This window comes from Dasypus novemcinctus, chromosome 16 (assembly GCF_030445035.2).
Source record: "Dasypus novemcinctus isolate mDasNov1 chromosome 16, mDasNov1.1.hap2, whole genome shotgun sequence".
NCBI lineage: Eukaryota > Metazoa > Chordata > Mammalia > Cingulata > Dasypodidae > Dasypus > Dasypus novemcinctus.
In genome coordinates this window covers 71,814,041-71,834,263 of record NC_080688.1, presented here as the reverse complement: position 1 = coordinate 71,834,263, position 20,223 = coordinate 71,814,041, and the positions used below count along the sequence as shown (strand labels likewise).

Here is a 20,223-nt window from a genome sequence, read left to right as displayed (position 1 = left end):
TGCCACTCATCATAGAGCGCGCAGTAGCTCTCTGGGAGGGTCTGCAAACCTCAATTCCAATATTTCAGTTATTCTGAACCCATTCTTTTTGCAGATCATCTGCTCAGATGGGACCTGCAGCATCACAAAGGGGGTAGCAGGGTTAAAGGAGCACCCCAGTGGCTGTCGTCCAGCCCCTCCTGATACATGATCTGAGGGCCGCCTCTCTGACAGCCCCGCAGTTACGTTCCCACTTCAGGAAGCAGGTTACCCTACCGTAAACATGGTTTCACCATATCCATGCCTTATCACATTTTATTTTCATCAAAAGTAATTATCAGACCCCACAAGAATATGTCTGTAACTGTGACCAAAGTAGAGCTTCATGTTGATTATTTAAAATTTCTTTTCTTTTTTTGCCTTTTTATGGCAAAGAATTGTTTTTAATGGAAAGAACATAGACTTTGAAGACCAGTTCAAATCTTTGCTTTACCACTTGATAAATTTTTAATGTAGGAAGGTGGCTTACCCTTTCTGAGTCACATTTGTCTAGATAATAATTACAGTAACAACATGACATTAACACTAATACCTGGCGTTTTTTGCACACTTGACATGTACCAAATACCATTCTAGTTGCTTTCACATACTATTACTATTTTAATTCTTAAAAGGACTTTGCATAAAGGCATTTTCATTCCCATTTTACAGGTAGGAATCTGAAGCCCAGAGAGGATAAAATAACAGGTCCAAGGTTGCTTAGCTAATAAACAGTGGAGCTGAGAGTCAGGCTCTGGCCAGCCTGGGCCAGTCCATTTGAGCGCTCTACCATGCTTCAGCCCTGCTCAGTGGGAATGATACCAATAACAATATCCACCTTGTAAGGTTAATGCGAAGATTAGAAATGATGAATATGAAGCTCCCAGCACTAAGGCTATTCCACAAGAGGCACTAAACAAATGGTCATCATTATTATTTTTTAAACTCTCCAAAAGTAAAACTGATATGTCAAGACCAAAACAAATGAGTGCTTGGAGAGGAATGGGCAGGGAGCCTACTCCTTTCATTTTGTTTGTTGGTTTGTATGCTTGTTTTGTATATTTCTTTTCTATCGGGGAGAGACACTCTATTGAGAAGAACTTAGCATATTCTTGTTACTTTAGTGATGGTACAAGAAAACTCAAGATCATTCGATGGAAGAACTAATAACAACATAGTTCTATTATCAAATTGCTGTCCCTAAAGTGAAATATTTAAAATGAAAACATTTTTCACTTCTCATCATTTCAGGGTTCAGTGTGATCTAGGGAACTTTGTAAAGTTGAAAATTTCTAGGTATATGGTTTTTTTTTTTTAGTTTTTGTATGCTGAGAGAAAAAGATAGTAATTCTAACTTTGCATGGCCAATGTACTTTATTAGTTTTCCATGAAAGTTTTACTCAACAAATAATTCAGTAAAAGATCTGTGGCCTGAGAGTTTCAGCCTCAAATTTAGCAACAAAAATTTCACACTCCTTTAGTCACTCTCGTGGGAAGAATCAGAATGCCACCTGCCACCTTGATCTAAACCACCTTATTGGAGAAAAACTCAAGTTTGGATTTTTATTTCCCATTAGACTTTCCTCAGATTTCATTTAGGAGCACTTCAATACGTTATACTATAGTTTGAGATTTTTATTTCACTTTTTAAAGGACTGATTTTCTGTTAGTCATTAAAATAATTCCAACTATTTGATGAGATCTTGGATGCTTGTTGTTATAGTGTATGCCATTTTATTTAACAAATGTGTGAGTAGTCTGTCTATATATATAGAATAATAATTTTTAAAATGAATGAGAACTTTTCTTGTCAAATTTATTATCCTCTGTTCAATACCCATATTTTGAAATCTTTTGGTTGAGAAAATGGAGAAGAGTTGATTGAAGTAAAAATAACAAAGCAAGTCTCTGGTCAACCAGGTCCTTAAAGAAATAAACATTAAAGATAAACTGAACTATGACATCATGATCACCCTGTTGTCATAAATATCATCTTATATCTCCACCACCATTTTAAAAGAAAGTAACTGTCAAATGGTGAAAATAGAGAACGATATATAAAAAAGCAAGTTGCTTTGACCATTCCATTAGTAAATATTCTCATACTTAAAATGTGGGGTTTAAACTAGATAGATGCTTTGATGCCTTCTATAATTTTAAAAAGCATTGTTATATGTAATATTTACTTATATAAACAAATATAGAGAAAACTTAACTTTAAAAATAACTTTGAAGTGGCAAAGAGGATGAACAATATAGATGAAAGGGACATAGCTTTGTACCTGATCTGCAAAAGAAGATATAAAGAGAATTTATAAACTATTCAGAAATTGCTTCTTAAAAATCTATAAACAAGCGTCTATTTTACGTTACCAGAGACTTTCATCTTATTTAAAGAATCTTCATTTGGTTACACCACCAGGAAAATGAAAATTGCGTTGTATAGCATATCATAAAAACTTTTTAACCCCATAAATATTCTTTTTCTTGCAAGCAGACTTATGAATTTGGGGCAAGTGATCTTAGATCTATGAGCTTGACTGTAATTCCTAGCCTCCTTTGAGATGATCAATAGCAATCGAAGGTTTTTATCTCCCAAAAGAAATATCAAATATTTGTACTTGAAGCTAAAAAAAAGATGGTTTTCTTAGACATCATTCAGTATTATACACTTTTAAATAGAATGTTTTAGAGTATGTGATTAAAAGTAAACTATTTTCTTAAAATAATTGATTTAAATTGTTTTACCAATATGGTGATTTAATAATATGGGTCAGAGTTTCAATTTTTTAGTAAATATATTTATTCTGAAATTTGGGGATAATACAGAGTACATTTGGCATGTATTAGTATTGACAGACCAAATAGCTGCCAGGCTAATAGCATGTAGATATATTATTATGGTATCACGATCATTAGAATGAGATGATCTCATTTTCAATTTTCAATTTTCCCTTTTCCAAGAAGGTGATGGTTTCCTTCATCTTTTTAGCTCACTCTCAAGTCCTTCTCTAAATGCAGTTGGCAATATTTCCCACACTGTTTGTTAGTTGTGTAGTTCTCAAGAAAATACTGGGTTTTGCTTAACAGAACTTAGGATATTGATTTGTTTTTGGATTTCTGGCTTAACTTTTATTCTTTGTTCTTTAAAAAGATACGTGCAAAACATTTTTTTCCTTTTATTGTAAGCCCTGTGGAAATAGTGAGCTCAGAAGCAAATCGCTGTTTATACATATAAAATGTGAACAAAATTAAAAAATAAAATCCCATGAAATAAAGGGCTTATATCCCTCCTTGACTTAGGAAAATCTTTGTTTTCTAAAGAGCAAGTGGGGTTTTCTGGTTTGTTTTTGTTTTGTTTAATCTCCAGGACCTTTCGATTTTCAAGAGCAATGTGGGGCATATGTAGCATTTATTTGATGTATGTCTGTGCGTATGTGCATGCATATTTTCCCACATTTGTCTCTGTGGACTTATCCTTTGTGAAATCCTAAACCTTGTATTAATGCTTAGTTTGTGATTCATGGTGTTCTGAGAGCAATTATATAATTTTTCTGAGGGTGTTTATTCGATGTATGCTGTATTTAAAAAAAAAAAAAGTGGGGGGAGTTATTTTTTGGTAGCCCCGCAGTTGCCTTTTGATTGGTGAATTTCTCTTTCTTCTCCTGTGACCTGTGAATATCATTGTAGGCTCACTGCCAATTTTGTGAGCTGCTGCCTGCTTCAAAATGGAGGCAGGAAGGTATCCATTTTCATCAAGAGGATGACAGTGTTTCAGCCTTTCCGACCATCTGGAGAGAGGAACTTTTGGAGCAAACGAAAATGGGGATTAAAAAAATTATATTTAGCAGGAAAGGCAAGGGGGGGGAACCGATTAAAGTTTAAACTATACCTTATGAATGTATGCTTTTCTACTATGCCGTCCTGCTTAAATGAAACGTAAGAAAATACACAGACTATTTTTATAAAGAACTGGTTCCCCAAGTCTCATGACTATTAGTAAGCGAATGTAAGTGCATTGGGTTTGGGGTATACTTTTTAAGTTTATTACACACATATAATAAGCACTAAAAAGGAGGGCTTCCCCCCTTCCTGTGCCCACTCTGATTTTTGGTGGTTTTCTGTAGATCCAGCCTTTTCATGGCCTTTTTCATGCTTCTCTGCAAAAAGCTGACACTGTGGGAATTTAGTAATCCAAGATATATTTATCATTCTATGTGGTTTGGATAGTTCATGCTCTCTCTCCCTTACTCTCTTTCTCTTTCCTTCTCTCTCTGTGTAAAACTGAACATTTTAATTGAAAGGTAGAGTAAAAGAGAGAGGCTTGATGGATATCTTTTTGCTTTTACATTCCACGTGCTCACAGGCCGTCCATGGTGGGGTTTTTTGTTTTTGTTTTCTCTTTAAAGCTTTCTTATATTTCCAGTGCAGCTGGACATAGATTGCAGTGCTCTTGTCTGTGATTGGTGAATAACGTACCTGGTTATTTTTCATTCATGCAGATATACTGTTTTGTATTGTTACTGTTTTGTATTCCAAAAGAGGCAGCGTTTCTAGGGCTTGATCAGATGGAGACTGGACATGGTAGAAATTGAGCTTTTTTCCCCCTGCTTCTTATAAAGTAATGGTCCTTGAGATACTCTGGTCCATGTAGAAAGCAAAACTAAATGAGCTCTTCTTCCCCAGGTTTATGCCCCATCAGCAAGCACTGCCGACTACAATAGGGACTCGCCAGGTTATCCTTCCTCAAAACCAGCAGCCAGCACTTTCCCCAGCTCCTTCTTCATGCAAGGTAAGGTACTTCTTCTTCTAAGGGGAAACCCACTGGACAGAGTTTTCCTGGGTCTTTTAATGGAATATGTGTGCAAAATACTGTGGAAGCAATACCCAAAGTGGAATACTAGACAAGTGGAGAATGTTGGAGGGCACACTCTTCTTAGAAATTGAATTCATTAAAAATAAATGAACTAATTAAAACTTTAAGATATTTTACTAAATTAAAGCCATTTGAACAATGACAAGTTAGGATTAGACTGATCTGCTCCACATAGAACAGGTGCAACTTGGGTCATGATCTTCCATGACTAATCGTTTCAGCTTCTTCCCCAATCCTAAGAGGCGTGTGTGTGTATGTGTGTGTGTGTGCATGTCTGTTGAGAAGTTTTCTGGCTCAATGTATGTTTTGATCATCCTGGACTTAGCCAAGTGGGAACAACTTGTCCTTATGTATAACCTGATATAAAATTTTCAGCAATGCATAAATTTTACCATTTTTTGCTTAAAAATAAGAGTCCAATTAAGATGAAGTGACCTACCTGAAGATCGGGTGTTAATTCATTACACAGCAAAAGAGCTCTTCCAACATGCAAAATGATGTGGGATGTAAGACCCAATTTTTTTAGGGATAAATGAAAAAAATTGCAGCTACCTGGAAGGTAATGTATATATATATATTTAATTTACCCAATGTTTTTAAATGGGAATGGATGCGTGTCCCCAGAGCGTGAAAAAGACCAAGATGGTTGAAAAGATAGCAGCTACTTGGAGGAGGGGATTGTTCAGCTCGTGCAGCTAAAGACGTCACCCTTGATGTGCCTGTCGCATTTATTTTTAAAAAGTGATGATCTTGTTACCAAGTTAATAGCCTGAAATTTAAATGTGGAAGTCACCAAGAACCCCTGTATGCAAAACATTCACTCTTTTTGCCTGGGTTTAAGCCTGTTTGAGCATGCCTTGGCAAAGTGCCATGGGATTTCCTTCATCGTGATACTTTAGGAAGGGCTGTGTCACAGGAAGAGGAGTGTACGCCACGTACCAGAGGAGCAGTCTCATGTCCTTCTTAGATCACAGTGGACGCTCAAATCCTTCTGACTAAAGGGATTTCTTTTCGTTCCCTCCTGGGTGTTAACTCTTTTAGGTCATTAGTTCACAGGTGAAATTCCATGGAAAATCTATAAAACTGAGTCAGATTGGTCCCTCATGAATAGGGAGAATTTTTTACACACATAATGGTGCTCATGGTCACAGCAACCCCTTATTGTTGTGCCCTGTCCTAGGGCGAGCCCTCCTAGGGACACAGCAGGCACGTCACCTGGGTGCATCCTGTGCCATGGCAGAAGGCTTATCACCTTCAGTTATAAACAGCAGCCACCGTAGAATTAGCTCTCCTTTTTTTGAGCAGTGGAGAAACTGTGCTACCAGAGCTTGTCAAGGTTGTCAGCTGAAGGATTCATTCCTAGAAGCAGCTTTTCATTGAGAACATGGACGTAAAGATAGGACCAGGTGGATTAAAACATTCAGGTCTTATCCATAGTAGACCAGGCAAAAAAACGTGGGAAATACATTTGCTTTTCTGCATGTGAATCCCCAAAAAGAAAAAAAAAATTGAGTTGACATTTATGATGAGCACAATTAATTTGCACATGTCTACTTCTATTCTTTCAAAACAACATTATGCCAAGATCATGGGGATGTGATAAATATTAATTTACTGTGAAAAGCATACTTTATTTAAAATATGTATTTTTGTAAGTCTGCACTGAGTAGAGTACTTTGTGTTAACAAATCCTAAATGTATTGCCATATAGTACATCACATTGTCATATGATATATGTTCTCAATATATTTGTTATAGACGCCATCTATTTAAAATGTTAGTAGTCTTGAACTTCATATTTGAATTTAAAGTGCCACCTAAGTGTCCATAACCTGAGGGCTAAGTTTTAAAACTAAGTGTTGTGTTTTAAAACTTGACCACAGAAACAGTGGTGAAAACAGTGGCCATGGCCCCGCCTCCCTCCGTCTTCTTTCAGTAGAGGGGAACATGGGGCCCTGAAGATGTAGGTCTTGAAACAATATGCAATTAAGCTTGAAGATATTCAGAGATTGTCTGGAGCATATTTTAAACTCACTACTCTTGCCTTTTATTTTTATCTTCAATTTCCATTTTCTAGTTAAAACTCTTAAGTTGTCAAAAACACAGGCATGATTTTGCTTGCTTCATTTTTAAAGAAAGAAATCTACGAATTATGCTTCCCTGTTCTGAAAATATTCCAGTTCTTTAAATTCTAACTTCCTGATTTAGAAACTCAGTGAAAAAGAGCTTTGTGAAATATAGTGTCAGATTTAACTTACCTGTTTGTTGCCTAAAATTTTTAAAAAGGCATTTATTAAATAAAGTATTCAGGTAAAAATAGCCTTATTTCCAAGGAAGCAGTACTTGGTAAACATTTACCACTACCACCCAGACTATGGCTTGGTGTATAGTGGCACTAAATAATTTTTGTTAAAGTAATGAAAGAAGAAAAAATTTGTGAATTCAGAAGTAATATAGATTGTTTTTGTTCCTACATTTGAGAAACTCAAACCAAACAATAGGGATCTCAAATTCAAATAGTAACCTCTAAGCCAGGTCCAAGAACTGAAAAATCTATAGGAATATTTTTAATATGGTATTAACAAAGATTAAGAGTAGGCTTTCAAAAATAGTCTATATAATTTTCCTACAATTTCACTCTTCTTTTTAACTCATAAATAGGTTTATAAAATCCAGAGGCTCTCAAAATTATAATATAATAACTATCTTATGATATGTATGTATTCCTTGAATTATTATTAAATGTTTAAGATAGTTGTAAATCTATAACCAAAATAGAAAAACCTAAAGACTGCATATGTGAGATAGCCTTCCCTACATACCATTTTTAAAATTACTTACTTCTTTATTTGTTTTTAAAACTTATAAACTGACCAACTCTGTAATGTCTCAATTATTTTATTTTAACTTAGAAACTCAGGGAGAACTTGTAAGAAATATTTCCTCTAGCTTTGGTTACTTTCGTGACTTGCCATAATTCTTGGTAGAAATGCTTTGTTGTTCTTTTCTATTTGAATTTTTACTAAGAACAGTTTAACTATGTTAAGTGTTTGTATTTGTTTAACAATATAGAGCCTCTTGGGGAAAAATAATGATGAATGTCTTCTGATGTAATCAGACAAACAATACAAAGATGAATACACAACAGGCAATCCTTTTTAAGTATATGAAAAAACCCTATTCTAGAAGGCAAGGCTGAATGCCACAGAAGTCATGATTTTCTTTGTCTTTTCCAGATGGCCATCACAGCAGTGACCCTTGGAGCTCCTCCAGTGGGATGAATCAGCCTGGCTACGGAGGAATGCTGGGCAATTCTTCTCATATTCCACAGTCTAGCAGCTACTGCAGCCTGCATCCACATGAACGTTTGGTAAGGCAGATTTACATGGTCATAGAGCTAACAAAGCCAGTTTATTAAATCTTATCCCCTGTCTTTACCTGCATGTGCATGAGGACACTGTAAATCTATGCAAAAATGGCACCCCCTGTTATTTTTACAGTTGTATTGTTTGTGTAATCCAAGACTTAACCAAATCAGATCACCTTTGTAAATGCTTCCAGATTCTTTGTCATTGATCTTCTGATTATTGTGTTTTGTTCTGTGCTTGCTTTATCACAGCATCCGCTTCCTTGGCACATAAATACACAGTGTTTGAGTTGCAGAATTTCGGTTATGGCTGTTCCTTGTCCTTTTTATCTATCTGCAGTTTTGAAGAACATGCTGCAAGGGGCAGAGTGATAGGCATGGACTTGGAGAGTAGGTGGTGTGGAATGAGATGTCTATACCACACATAAACTTCTCCATTTTCCCTGGACCAGCTTATGTGGCTGGTGACAGCTTTGATCCGTTGGGACACACCCAAAGGAAAGAGGTTATTTTTTCTATATATTCCCATTAGTAATAGCAACCATAGGGTTGCTATGCAAATCAGCTTCCCAATTTTCAGTATATTAGCTTCATTCCACTTCCCCCACCCCATCTCCCACTGATCCTGTTTTGCCTCACTCCAGCTGAAGAATTCTGTCCTATGGAACATTTTCTTTCTTTCATAACTAAAAGCAAAGGACATACTTGTTTCCACTCTATCACCTACACTCATCTACCCCATATCTCTCTTTTATCCCTTAGGAAGCAACTCATCTGTTTTTTTTCCAGCCTCAGAAATGTCTACAACCCAGAATCCATTAATGAATTTGAGTCCGTTATTAATTGGAGGAATGTGTATTTCCAGGTCATGAGTTAAGCCTAGGATGCAGAAAGATGGGACTTGAGTCCCTTGTGCAATAATGTAACTAAAAAAATTGTGAACGTCTATTCCTACAAAGGCACATCCTTAGTGCTCCTTATATCACAACTTCTCAACTTTGTATTTGCTCCTTTTTCTTCTTCTCATTCCCAAGTTTATGTTTCTCTCTCTGTTCTTATATAAGAAATTATACTTTCTGGATTTCTATGGTCCTCCCTTGTTTTTATGGCCCAACCACTACAGATAAAGAAAATATAACTTAGAGCCTGACAATCAAAAAAAATTCCAGAAGTTAAGACTTCTGATATCCTTGAAAACACAGGTTTGGTCAGTTCGGAATTGGAGACACTGCTGCATGATCAGTTAACCTGTATCTTCCTGAGAGGCAAATTGTGGAGATGGAATAAGCCTTTTTTAAAATCATCTCCTAAGTTTGAATGTATAAATCACAAACTACCTCAAATTTTAGCGTGTTTCAGTAGATAGCAGTTGACTTACTTTCAGGTGTTCTCTTCTCACCACTTTCCAATCCCACCTCCACCCTGGAAGTATTAGAATGAAAATTTAGTGACATAACAACTATTACTATACTAGAATTTATTTTTACGTAATATTTTTATTTCTCCACCATCATTTTTCTGTTCTCTAGGGACTCATTTGTTCTGTGGACAAGGAAATGTTTGATTACAAATAAAAGATTTTGGTACTATGCTAATGTGTATGAATTTCAATCCTTTTAAGAGTTACCCTTTTATTTTTACTTTTCTCCCCTGCTCTCTTTATTCCTTTCTTTTCCTGTCATGCTCCATAATTTTGAGTTCAATTATTTGATTTTATCCCAATCAAGTTCACCATATGGGTGAGGAAGGGAGAGGATTTAAGATGTGCTCAAATGCACAAAATGTATGATTTCAAAAAGGAAACTGAGTATATCCCCTTCAGGAAGAATTTTGCTGAACCAAAATAATATCATCCACCAGGAAGCAAAGTCATTTTTAAGGAGCAACCCAATATGTTTCAAGGAAGCCGATTTAGTAGCATCGTTTGCCCATCGCAAAACACAGGGCTGTATCTATATGTGATCAGTAAGCAAATTTTAGAGATTAGGGTTTTTGTTTTAAAGGGTAATGGGATAAGGTCTTTGTCAGTGCATTCCATTGAATTTTCTCACTGATAGAAAAACTATTGAATTATTTCATCTAGTAATCATTGTAAGTTCACTATTTAACCCTGCAGAAATCTCTCACTGAAGTGAATTTTGAGAATCTGAAACTGATGAAGAGTAATTTGAATATATAGTAGGAGTCAGTGTCCTTTCAATGGTACTTCCTTACATTTTTAGTCCGTAGAGCTCTACAAAGGGAGAGGTGGAAGAAAAGAATCGAGGCTCCCCCTCCATTATTTTTGGGTATAATTTGACCAAGTTAGTATTATCTCTAAAGTAAAGCATTTTAGAAGTATTATTGCCTTTATCACATTATACCATGTTATAATAGAGTCTAATGGTAAAGCTTAAACTCTGCATATTTCAGTGGCAACTATAGAGTCACCAATTTCAATTCTTAAATTCCCTTTACAGTTTCAACCTCTACAACAGAATCCCAGTATACTAATCTCTACGATGTTGCAGGCAACATACAAAGCCAGTCAGATGAATGGAGTTTGTTTCTAAGCCTGGGAGCGGGTTGTTCAAGAAGATTTAAGTTCAGAATGAGTTGGCAGAGTTATTTTTAAAAATAGGATAGAGTCCTCACTGTCTGGCATGGTTTAGGCATGGTCTTTGGACAACAAAATGAAGTAATCATGAGTCTGGAATTCTAATATAAAGGAATTTCTGTTATCTTTTGTTTTTCTGTAACATAGAGCCTTGGTCCCATAATTCTCAATCAGGAGTGATTTTGCCCTTGACCCCCAAGCCCCAGGAATATTTGGCAGTGTCTGGAGACATTTTTGGTTGTCACAGTGGGGTAAGAGGGCAAGCTAATGGCATTAAGTGAGTAGAGGGATGCTGGTAAACACAGGAAAGCTCCCCCATAGCAAAGAATTATCTGAATCATTAGTGCCAAGGTTGTAAAACCCTGCCCTAGCCCAAAGCACGATTTCATCCTCAATATGTGCTACCAGTTATGTTTTCTCATCTTTAAATGATCATCTCACAGGTCGATAAAAACATCACTAAATGAAAAGTTTTCCAACACTTTCTATGCCAAGAAACTCCAAATATACTGTCATTGAGTATCATATGTAAAAATAATAGACATAAGGCCATCACACTTTATCACACTCACCCTTTCCATTTGTAGCAAACAGGACACAGTATTAATTGCTGGAGAGAGACTAAGAGGCCTCTTAGAGTTGATCCCTAAATCTTCTAAAAGAGGCATTATTCACATATCAGTAATATTCTCCGTGGTGTATTTATTACATCTTTGAGTGACAGTAGTTTTCAAGACATTTTTCATTCTAAATAATCTAGTTATAAATCTCATTAATTTCTTTCGGCATCTAATTTTCTGTGACTCTAAAAATAACTGATTTACGTAGATTGCATTGGTTTCCCCAATAAAATCTTTGGGGATTAATTCTTCTTTTGATTCCCTGAACTCACGTTAACCCTTCATCTGTCAGAATGAGAATTATTGCCCATTTTACACAAGTTTAAAGGGTCCAAAAATTTTCATTGATGTGATCATCTTTTTCTGGCCCCATTCTGTGACTATTATGGTTATTTAAATATTTTTTCATAATTCTTTTCCTCTTTTGATTTTTACATATTTCATATAGACTTACAGAATTTCTCTATTCTTCAGAAACTAAAAATAGAATAAAGGACTGTAGAGGTCAGACAGCCTCCATCTGTCCCTCCTTTCCTTCCTTCCTTCCTCCCTCCCTCCCTTTGTTTTCTTTTTACAAATTCTTTTTCTTTTCCTCCATTTTATTATAGCTTTAGCAATAGAGTAGGAATAGTCCTATCCCTGCTCTGTAATGTTTGTAACCAGTCTTACAGATTTGCTCTCCTATGGAATGGTCCTTTCTGTCATTCTTCGGAGAAAATTTCATGAAGTATTCTTTTAGTGGAATGTAGAAGTGGGTTAAACAGGTGGCCTAAGGAATTTTTTGGTCAGGGGAAGAGGTCTGTGAAATTCCAAACTTGAAAAGGAATTATCTTGGGAACATGGAAAGGTTTAAGGGAATTGTGTCAACTTTTTCACTGAAATCCTCTAAGTTGGACTTTTTGGGGTGTGCAGAGGTGATATTTTCAAAGGCATTCATGATGTCATTGCAGACCTAGATCTAATATGTAGACCCCTTTCCTAGACTGTTGTTGACTCTCAAATAAGTGGTATTTTATCCATTATTTATTAAGCACCAGCTCATAACCAGTTGTTCATTGAGTCTGATATGTAGCCATGTGCTCCACTTAGCTACAAGTTGTGGGATGCAGAGGTATGAGCTCTATTCTCTTCCCTTAAACAGCTCATGATACAGTGGTAATACACTTGAAAGGGAGGACAGAGAAAGGCAGCATAGAATTAAATGTTAAATAGTCAGTACAGCATGCAGATGTACTAGAAATTCAGAGAGAAGAGATCATGGAAGATTTGGAAATGATAAAGGAAACTTCAAGGAAGAGGCATAAGGCTCAAGACGAGCCTCACAAAATAAACAGGGAAACAGCAAGAGTCCGGGGTTTTACTTCTGTGAATACATGTCTGGGCTTTAAGCATCACTGACTATCATCAAGTTCAATCTCTAATTTTATGTCAAATCAACAGCATCACCCACTAATATATTACATATGTGAAAAAAATGCATTTTAATACTTCTGTGACACATTCAAATGGCTATGAGAACAACTCTTTAAACTGCTTTTTATCTTGGAAAGGGAAATATTTGGACATATCTTTCTAAATAGCCTTGTCCCTTTTAGTGATCATTGTCATGCTGATAGTTCAGTAGCAAAAAATTGCCACCTTACTGGTATTGTAACATGGACAACTAGAATAATTGAACTCACAGCTAAGCCTTAAACCAAATGATTCTGTAAAACTAATGTTCTTAATTCATACTCAATTATATAGTGGATTAATAATGAAGAAGACAAAGAAAGAACTCAAAATAATTCATTCTCATTCGTGTTGATTCTAATTTAATTAAATATGACCGTTGATTTAAGACTTTGCATATCGACCCTTTGGAGAGATGCTTAATCATTAGTGCTGTTTAAAATTTTTCATTTACCGTTTTGTTCATGCTGGCCTTCAAACAGATGATCTGATTTAGCAGGGAGAAGATTTGAGACTGGTTATTATTCACCACTTAGTGTCAGGAAGGTCAGGGTAAAGTGTAATGCAAGCCATATGGGTCATGGTACTGTTTTATTAATTGTATAGTGAAATCTTTCTCCCTTGATTCCTAACCCGTACAATAAAATTAATAGTAGAGATGGTGCTTTATGTTGCTGAAGTCTAGATGCTTTTAAGCAGTATTTTTCAGATTTAAAGATTGCAGTTGTTTTCAGTGTCCTACATTGTTATTTTACTCCTCTGCATTTGATACAAACCCGAACCAGCTGTATATCTATGTATTTTATAATTTGAAAAATGAAAGCTGTCCAATATAAACCACACATATCCTTGGGTGTTTTGAAGTTCTAAGGACTGTCTCCATTGCAAAATGAAGACTTCTGGAAGAAGTATTAGAAAATGAACCCAATGAATATTTCATAGTTGAAGATGGCCTCCTTTATCTGTTTCTTCCTACAGAGCTATCCATCACACTCCTCAGCAGACATCAATTCCAGCCTCCCTCCAATGTCCACTTTCCATCGCAGTGGTACAAACCATTACAGCACTTCCTCCTGCACACCTCCTGCCAATGGGACAGACAGTATAATGGGTGAGTCACGGAAACACCAATCCCAGTGCCGATAGTCAACGTCAAGGTTTAATAATGAAGGAGCTCTTTTTTGCCTCATAATTGAACAGCAATTAGGCAATGAATATTTCTCAAAATACTGAATGAACAAATGAACCAAGCAGAACTAGTCATTGGCTTGACCATAATTGCTTTTTTGTCACAAAGAATTGAAATTTGGCCATTTTTGTCCATTGAGAGTTGTTAGAGTGAATTGGGGTTTAAATGGACTAAAACTACCTTGCTTTTCACACTCTCAATCAGTAAACAATGTGAAATTTATGTATGATGGCCCATTCAAGATGAGTGAGGGGGAGCATAATAGGTCTTAATAATAGTTACCAACCACTTATCAAATTCTAGTCATGACATGCCACTCTTTCCAAAGATGAGTTGACATGAAATTCATAGGTTACTATTAATAATTATATGAGCTTCACCTCATGGAGAATTGGGCATTTTGGAGTCCTTCAGAGGTAAGGAAGTATTTACTTGTTTATGAGAAAGAAGAAAGTTGGTGTCTGGGCATGAGTGGGCCAGATGTTATTCATTGCTTTTTCTCTAACAAATATGCTTACTAGTCAAGACCCCAGAAGAATGCTGCTGCCAAATGAACCAAGCCATCCTCCTCTCTTTTTTCATGTCCACTCTGGCACTTGCCCTAGGACAGATGGTTCACCCACTATCGTCCTCTCTAGAACTAGAAGGAAGAGCCAGGAAGGATGTTCAGCCACCCCAAGAGGAAAGACTCAACAGGGGTGTAGCCACCCCCCTTCTGAATCCACCTGACAACATTGTCATTCAGTGTTGAGCAGCACGGCTTGATATGTTCCAGGGTACTGTCAAAACTTCAGACTTCGCTGGTCACCCACCCTCATTCCAGCTCAGACCCACACCTTGCTTGGTCTTAACATCACTCCCAGAGGGTCACTTATGAGGCCACTTGGGTGTGTTATAGAGAGAAGAATGTGTGACAGAATAATGCTTCTATTTATTCCCCTTCATTCTTCCCAGTTGTTTGGTTCTTTTCCTTTTTTTTTTTTCCCCATTTTCTTTAGATAGGGTATATAACTTTGGGAAAGCAGTGTGAATCACTTATGTGGGAGAGTTTGTGATGAAGGAGAAGAGATGTGTTTTTAAATGTTGCAAATATAATCTGCCTAAATAATACATTCCCTACTTATTCAATAATATATTTCACACTTGAGATGAGCTATCTAACAGCCCTCACTATCATGTCTCACGAAGAAGCAAATTTAGGGAAGAGTTTCCATCTTTGTAACTTTTTATACCAAAGCTTCTACAAATGTGTTGCATCAGTTTGACCTTGGGGATCTATGGACAGAGGTCACATGGGGAAGTTTTGCTAGCTATCAATGCCGTTTTGGCAGATTTTAAAAACAAGAAGAAAGAAAGATCTGCAGAACTGAAAGAGTGAGAAAAGCATATTTCACTTCAGTGTGGTTTGACAAATGGAAAGCCCCATTTCTGCAGTCATGAGGTTTAGTTATAAAGAAGGATGACTGGTCATTCATCTACTTACATGACAGATTTCCTGTCTACTTTTGGTTTGAGTAATTTTCTTTTTCAGGAAGGTATGACAGTGGAGCAAAACCTTGAGTTCAGGAAAAGACAGGCACTGTTCAAAAAAAAGTTTGGTCAATTGATTTGCAAAGTAGTGTTCCTGGGGGACAGGCACTGTGACTTGGGAAGAGAGACATTAGGTCGATGGTATAATCAGTCTCCTCAGTGTAGCAGGAATCCAAGTGGAAATGAAATTTGCTTGGTTGAAATCATTGACTCATCATTAGCTTATGGATGAGCAGGGGAATCTACACATTTGGTGTGGGCAGAGTAGAGTAATGAGTGACTTCTACATATATATGGGCTCAACTACATGCTAAGGAAGGACTTAACTTGTTACAGACCATAAGGTCCTGTTTAAGGGAGGGAGGGTCAAGACAAAAGTAAAGGATTATAATTTAAAATGGGAAAAGTATGAGATTTTTGGAACCCAAAAAGGAGCTTTTCAGGAACAACTTTTTTACATAAACTATTTCACAATAATGGGTGTACTTGTCAAAACCCGCTAGCAGAGTGTAAGCATAATCTTTTAAGGAAGTAAGTTGACATAGTAATTCAGATTTTTAGAGGAACAGGCCTTTATTAATTTTGCAGAAATATAGAACATTCTCCCTTAAACTAATATGTTCTCTAATTCCTTAAATTTAAATGCAGAGGAAAATTTAAGTCTGATAATAAGACAGTATTGCAGGCTTTGGTTTGCTTTTCAGAATGCAGTAGAAGTCAGGGTTGGCAGTATTTCTTTATAACAAGAGGAGAAGCTTTCTCTTCTGATGTGAGTGATACTTTCCTAACACAAAATATGGATTGATAAGATTCATCTGCAGACTTTTGAAAATACTGGGCATGTACTCACTTATTCTGAAATACAGGAAATAAATAATACATTGCCTTTATCTCAAAGAACAAACAGAGCTAATTAAATAATTGGTAAATAGGGAACACAAAGCCCAACACATGTTTGAGATTATGTACACTAATCTACAGAAAATGGCTATAAGCAATACTAAGGCTGAAAGAATGGGGTTCAAGGATTATAACACATGGACATCACATTTTTCAAGTTTCGTTGGTGAGAAGTTGCAAGGCAGTGCAGTTTTTTCATACGTGGAGTTGATGGCTTAGGACACTGCTTTTTCTGTTCAGAAGAAGACCACTCCCTGTCTCTCAGTTTCATGTTATAAATGTGTCTTCCTGGTGGTCAGTGATTGTCCTGAACAGACGATAGGACAGATGGGAAGTGACATGCAAGCTGTAGGGCCATCAGAAGGCAACCTGCCTGAAACCACACTTCCTTGCCTCTTGGTCCATCCTCTGCATCTCAGAGGGTGCACGGTACGATCTGGGGTGGCTTTGTATTTCTTTGGCTCAGAGGAGGGACTATTGTTTCTTGTTTTATTTTTCTTTTGCTCTATAATGCCCAATATTGTTTTTTTTTTAGAAATGCTTAGGAAAAGTGAAGCTTACTGAGATTATATTAACAAGGGGATTTTAAAAATAATACATTTATCCATAGATTTTGAGTCAGTTGTGAAGGGAAATATTTTACTTGTGGCATATTGTCCACTATTTCTCTTTCGAGGCTTGCCAGCAAGATCTGCAGATTACATTAGATATTTCTGAATCAAAAAGGACGTATAAGCACCCTGGAATTGTATGAATATAATGCATGCGGACAGCATTGATTCATACTAGTTCAACTGGAGTAGCACTCTGTTGTTAAGAAGAGAAGGTAAGTCAGGGGACTTCAGAGCCCTTCAACTTTACTCCAAAAGGCTTTTCAAAGTTATGCTGCTTGGTGAGGCTCAGAAGCAGTATAGTCCAAGCCCTCTGTACCTCAGCATGAATATAGAAAGGGAAGTGTAAAAAGTTATTAAATTCTAGCTAGAGAGACAAGAAATATATAGGGGACAGTTGCCATATACATTTTTGCTATCCCCATATTTCCTTTCTACTTGCAATAATATCCTGGTCAAAAGGAGTGAGTAGACCCTCTGCCATCACACAGTCTATTGTGCCTCAAGGTCAAGAGTGCTGCAGCCCCCCATGGAGGCATACGTCTTTAGAGCCTCCCAGGGTGTAATCCCACGTGGTTTGGACTTACACACTCTCCCTTATCCTCAGGCAGTTGGGCATGTAACTAGCCGAATGGTTATAATAATTATTACGGTTTTATTAGTCTTTGGCTTGCTTTCTAGGGCATGGTATTTCCCATGTACTTTTTTTAAACCTCAAACCAAACAGTGTTGAAGGAATAGACTACCAAGATTGATTGAATCCAACATATGCTAAAGATTACCCTGGAATATCTATCTGGTTTATGAATTAATCTGGCTTACAACTTTCACTTCTAATGACATGTTTGTATGATGCATTTTAGTATGTGGCTTTTCTAGTAGAAACACTATGTCCCTTTACCCTTGAGGACTTGCTTTTGTAGTAATTTTGTTATTGGAGTAGTCACATAATGGTCACTTTATTTTACGAGAATCTTGAGCCTTCAATTGCAAATGGGTGATGAACAGGCACGGAGAGTATAAGAGTAAAAAGAATTTTATCCAAAAGTGTCAGTGCATCTTAGTTACAAAGACCACCAACAGAGAACAATAAAACTAGTTTGATTTAACTTTTCTCCTCTATTTCCTGCACATGGTCATGAGGCCCAACTTCCCTCATGAATTCCAAGGAGTCCCTCCTGCTAAAAATTTGTGTACTGTGTAGCCTATATCTGAGTTTGTGTTTTAAAACTGTATGTAGTAGGAGTATTGGAAATGCTACTTTTTGGTCAGCTTTATAGACAAGCTCATGGAATTGTTATGCTGCTTCTAATAGTTTGATAGCTTAGAGGGTCACCTGGACTCAGTTCAGAAAATCCTGAATTTTTAAGCGGTCCTCTCTCAGGCACACACACTGTGGATTGCACTTCTTATTCCTTTGATGTCTTCATGTGTTCCAGCCTGAGGTTGTGGGTATACAGTAAAGGGGCTGCACTTTGCCCAAATTTTGATTTTCAGTAGTTGGTCCCCAGGCCCTACTCATTCTGGTGTATTGTTTAGGGTGTGTTCTACTGGGATTTAACATTTCCCCAAAGCTGAGACCCCAGACAGAGGGTGGTCCAGCATGCAGGGAAGGACACGAAACCCTTCCTTCTGCTCCATCTTCCAGCCAACAGCCACACCTGTGTTCAAGCCACGGGAACAATCATTGGGTGGCTGGCAGTGTTGAATCCTCCCACAGAATTATAGTTCTTAATAATTGCTCATCTTCCATTCGTATTTATGTTACAGCTCTACTTAGAGACTGATTTTTCTTTCCTTGAGCAAGAGAAATTGAATTAAGCAAAATAACCTAAGAAATCAATCCAGATTTCACCAAGTAAAGGCAATAGTTTTCACCTTTTTTCAATTATATGGGCATTTTGGTAATTTCTAACAGTATATGAGTTGGCAAAAACTTAGTCCCAAACCAGTAATCAAGTCCTGTTACATTAAAACCGTAAAGGTGGATTTGATGAGCACAAAGACTAATTAGAAGTTTGTTTTGCTAATTTGTTATTTGGAAATTAGAAGTATATTAAATTTCTGATTATTTATGCCCTTTGATTTATCAGTTATATAACTTAAAAAAAATAAATCTTTAAGAGAAATCCCATGCAGTTTACCATGTTCAGGGAATCTTGAAAATGTGTCTTCTTCAAAGTTTACTGGAAGAAAACAAAGGCAAGTGGCAGGGCAAACTGACTCCAGTAAACTGCTTTGAAATTCAAGCCCTTGGGTTTGGCTCTCCAGCTGTTGCAAGGTAAAATGGCTTCATGTTAAAAAATAACCTCTTGTTATCAGTGGCTTCCATGAGTGGCCTCTGTAGAGTTCTCTGAAACGTTTTCATGAGAATATGAGGTAAGAAGTAGACTCTATGTTTTTAATTCTACTTCCTGAGTCTTAATATCTCCTTTTATAAAATGGGCAAAAATGGAAACTTTAATTAGAAAAGTCTAATAGAGTAAACTTTGCTCAAGAAATAATGATGTTCATATCTTATCTCTTCTAAAGTGTAACTCTACGGTATGTATGATTTTTTTAATGTTCCTGAAACATGTTCCATAGCATGTTTTCATGAAAATAATATATTTTTAAATTCTTCATTTAAAAATTGTTCCAAAGGAAGAATCAATCTTTTGAAATCTACTGCTTAAAAACAAATTTTATCTGTACATGAAACACTATCTTGTCTTAGTTTAGGTTCTTTTTTTAGCTAATGTGCCTTTTTCCAGTATGAGTCCGAAGTTGACTTTCATGAAGATCTATTTTCAAATCAAGCAAACATAACATTTTGACAGCTAACTCCAATCTTTGCGTATCTAATAATGAAAAGGTAATGTTTCTGAAAAAAAAAATATTGCTCACAAATTCCATGGTGTTTGCATGCTGAAAAATGTTAGTGCTGTCTATAATTTCAAAACCTTTATTATTAAGAATTCATTAGCCAGAAAGAACTCTTTCAAGGGGGAGGGAGTGGGGCATATGGGAATCCCTTACATTTTTAATGTAACATTTATGTAATCTAAAGCTTCTTTAAAAATAA

At 36.5% G+C, this 20,223-nt stretch overlaps 1 protein-coding gene across 23 annotated transcripts in view; it reads left to right on the top strand.

The window, feature by feature from the left end:
• TCF4 (transcription factor 4) overlaps positions 1-20,223 on the top strand; it is a 348,268-nt gene that overhangs the window by 294,983 nt on the left and 33,062 nt on the right. For all 23 annotated transcript variants that reach the window (XM_023589219.3, XM_058277770.2, XM_004459850.5 and 20 more), the window contains 3 exons: positions 4,705-4,810; positions 8,131-8,264; positions 13,908-14,040. In XM_023589219.3, coding sequence (XP_023444987.1) covers positions 4,705-4,810; positions 8,131-8,264; positions 13,908-14,040 — 373 coding nt within the window. The remainder of the gene's footprint in view (positions 1-4,704; positions 4,811-8,130; positions 8,265-13,907; positions 14,041-20,223) is intronic.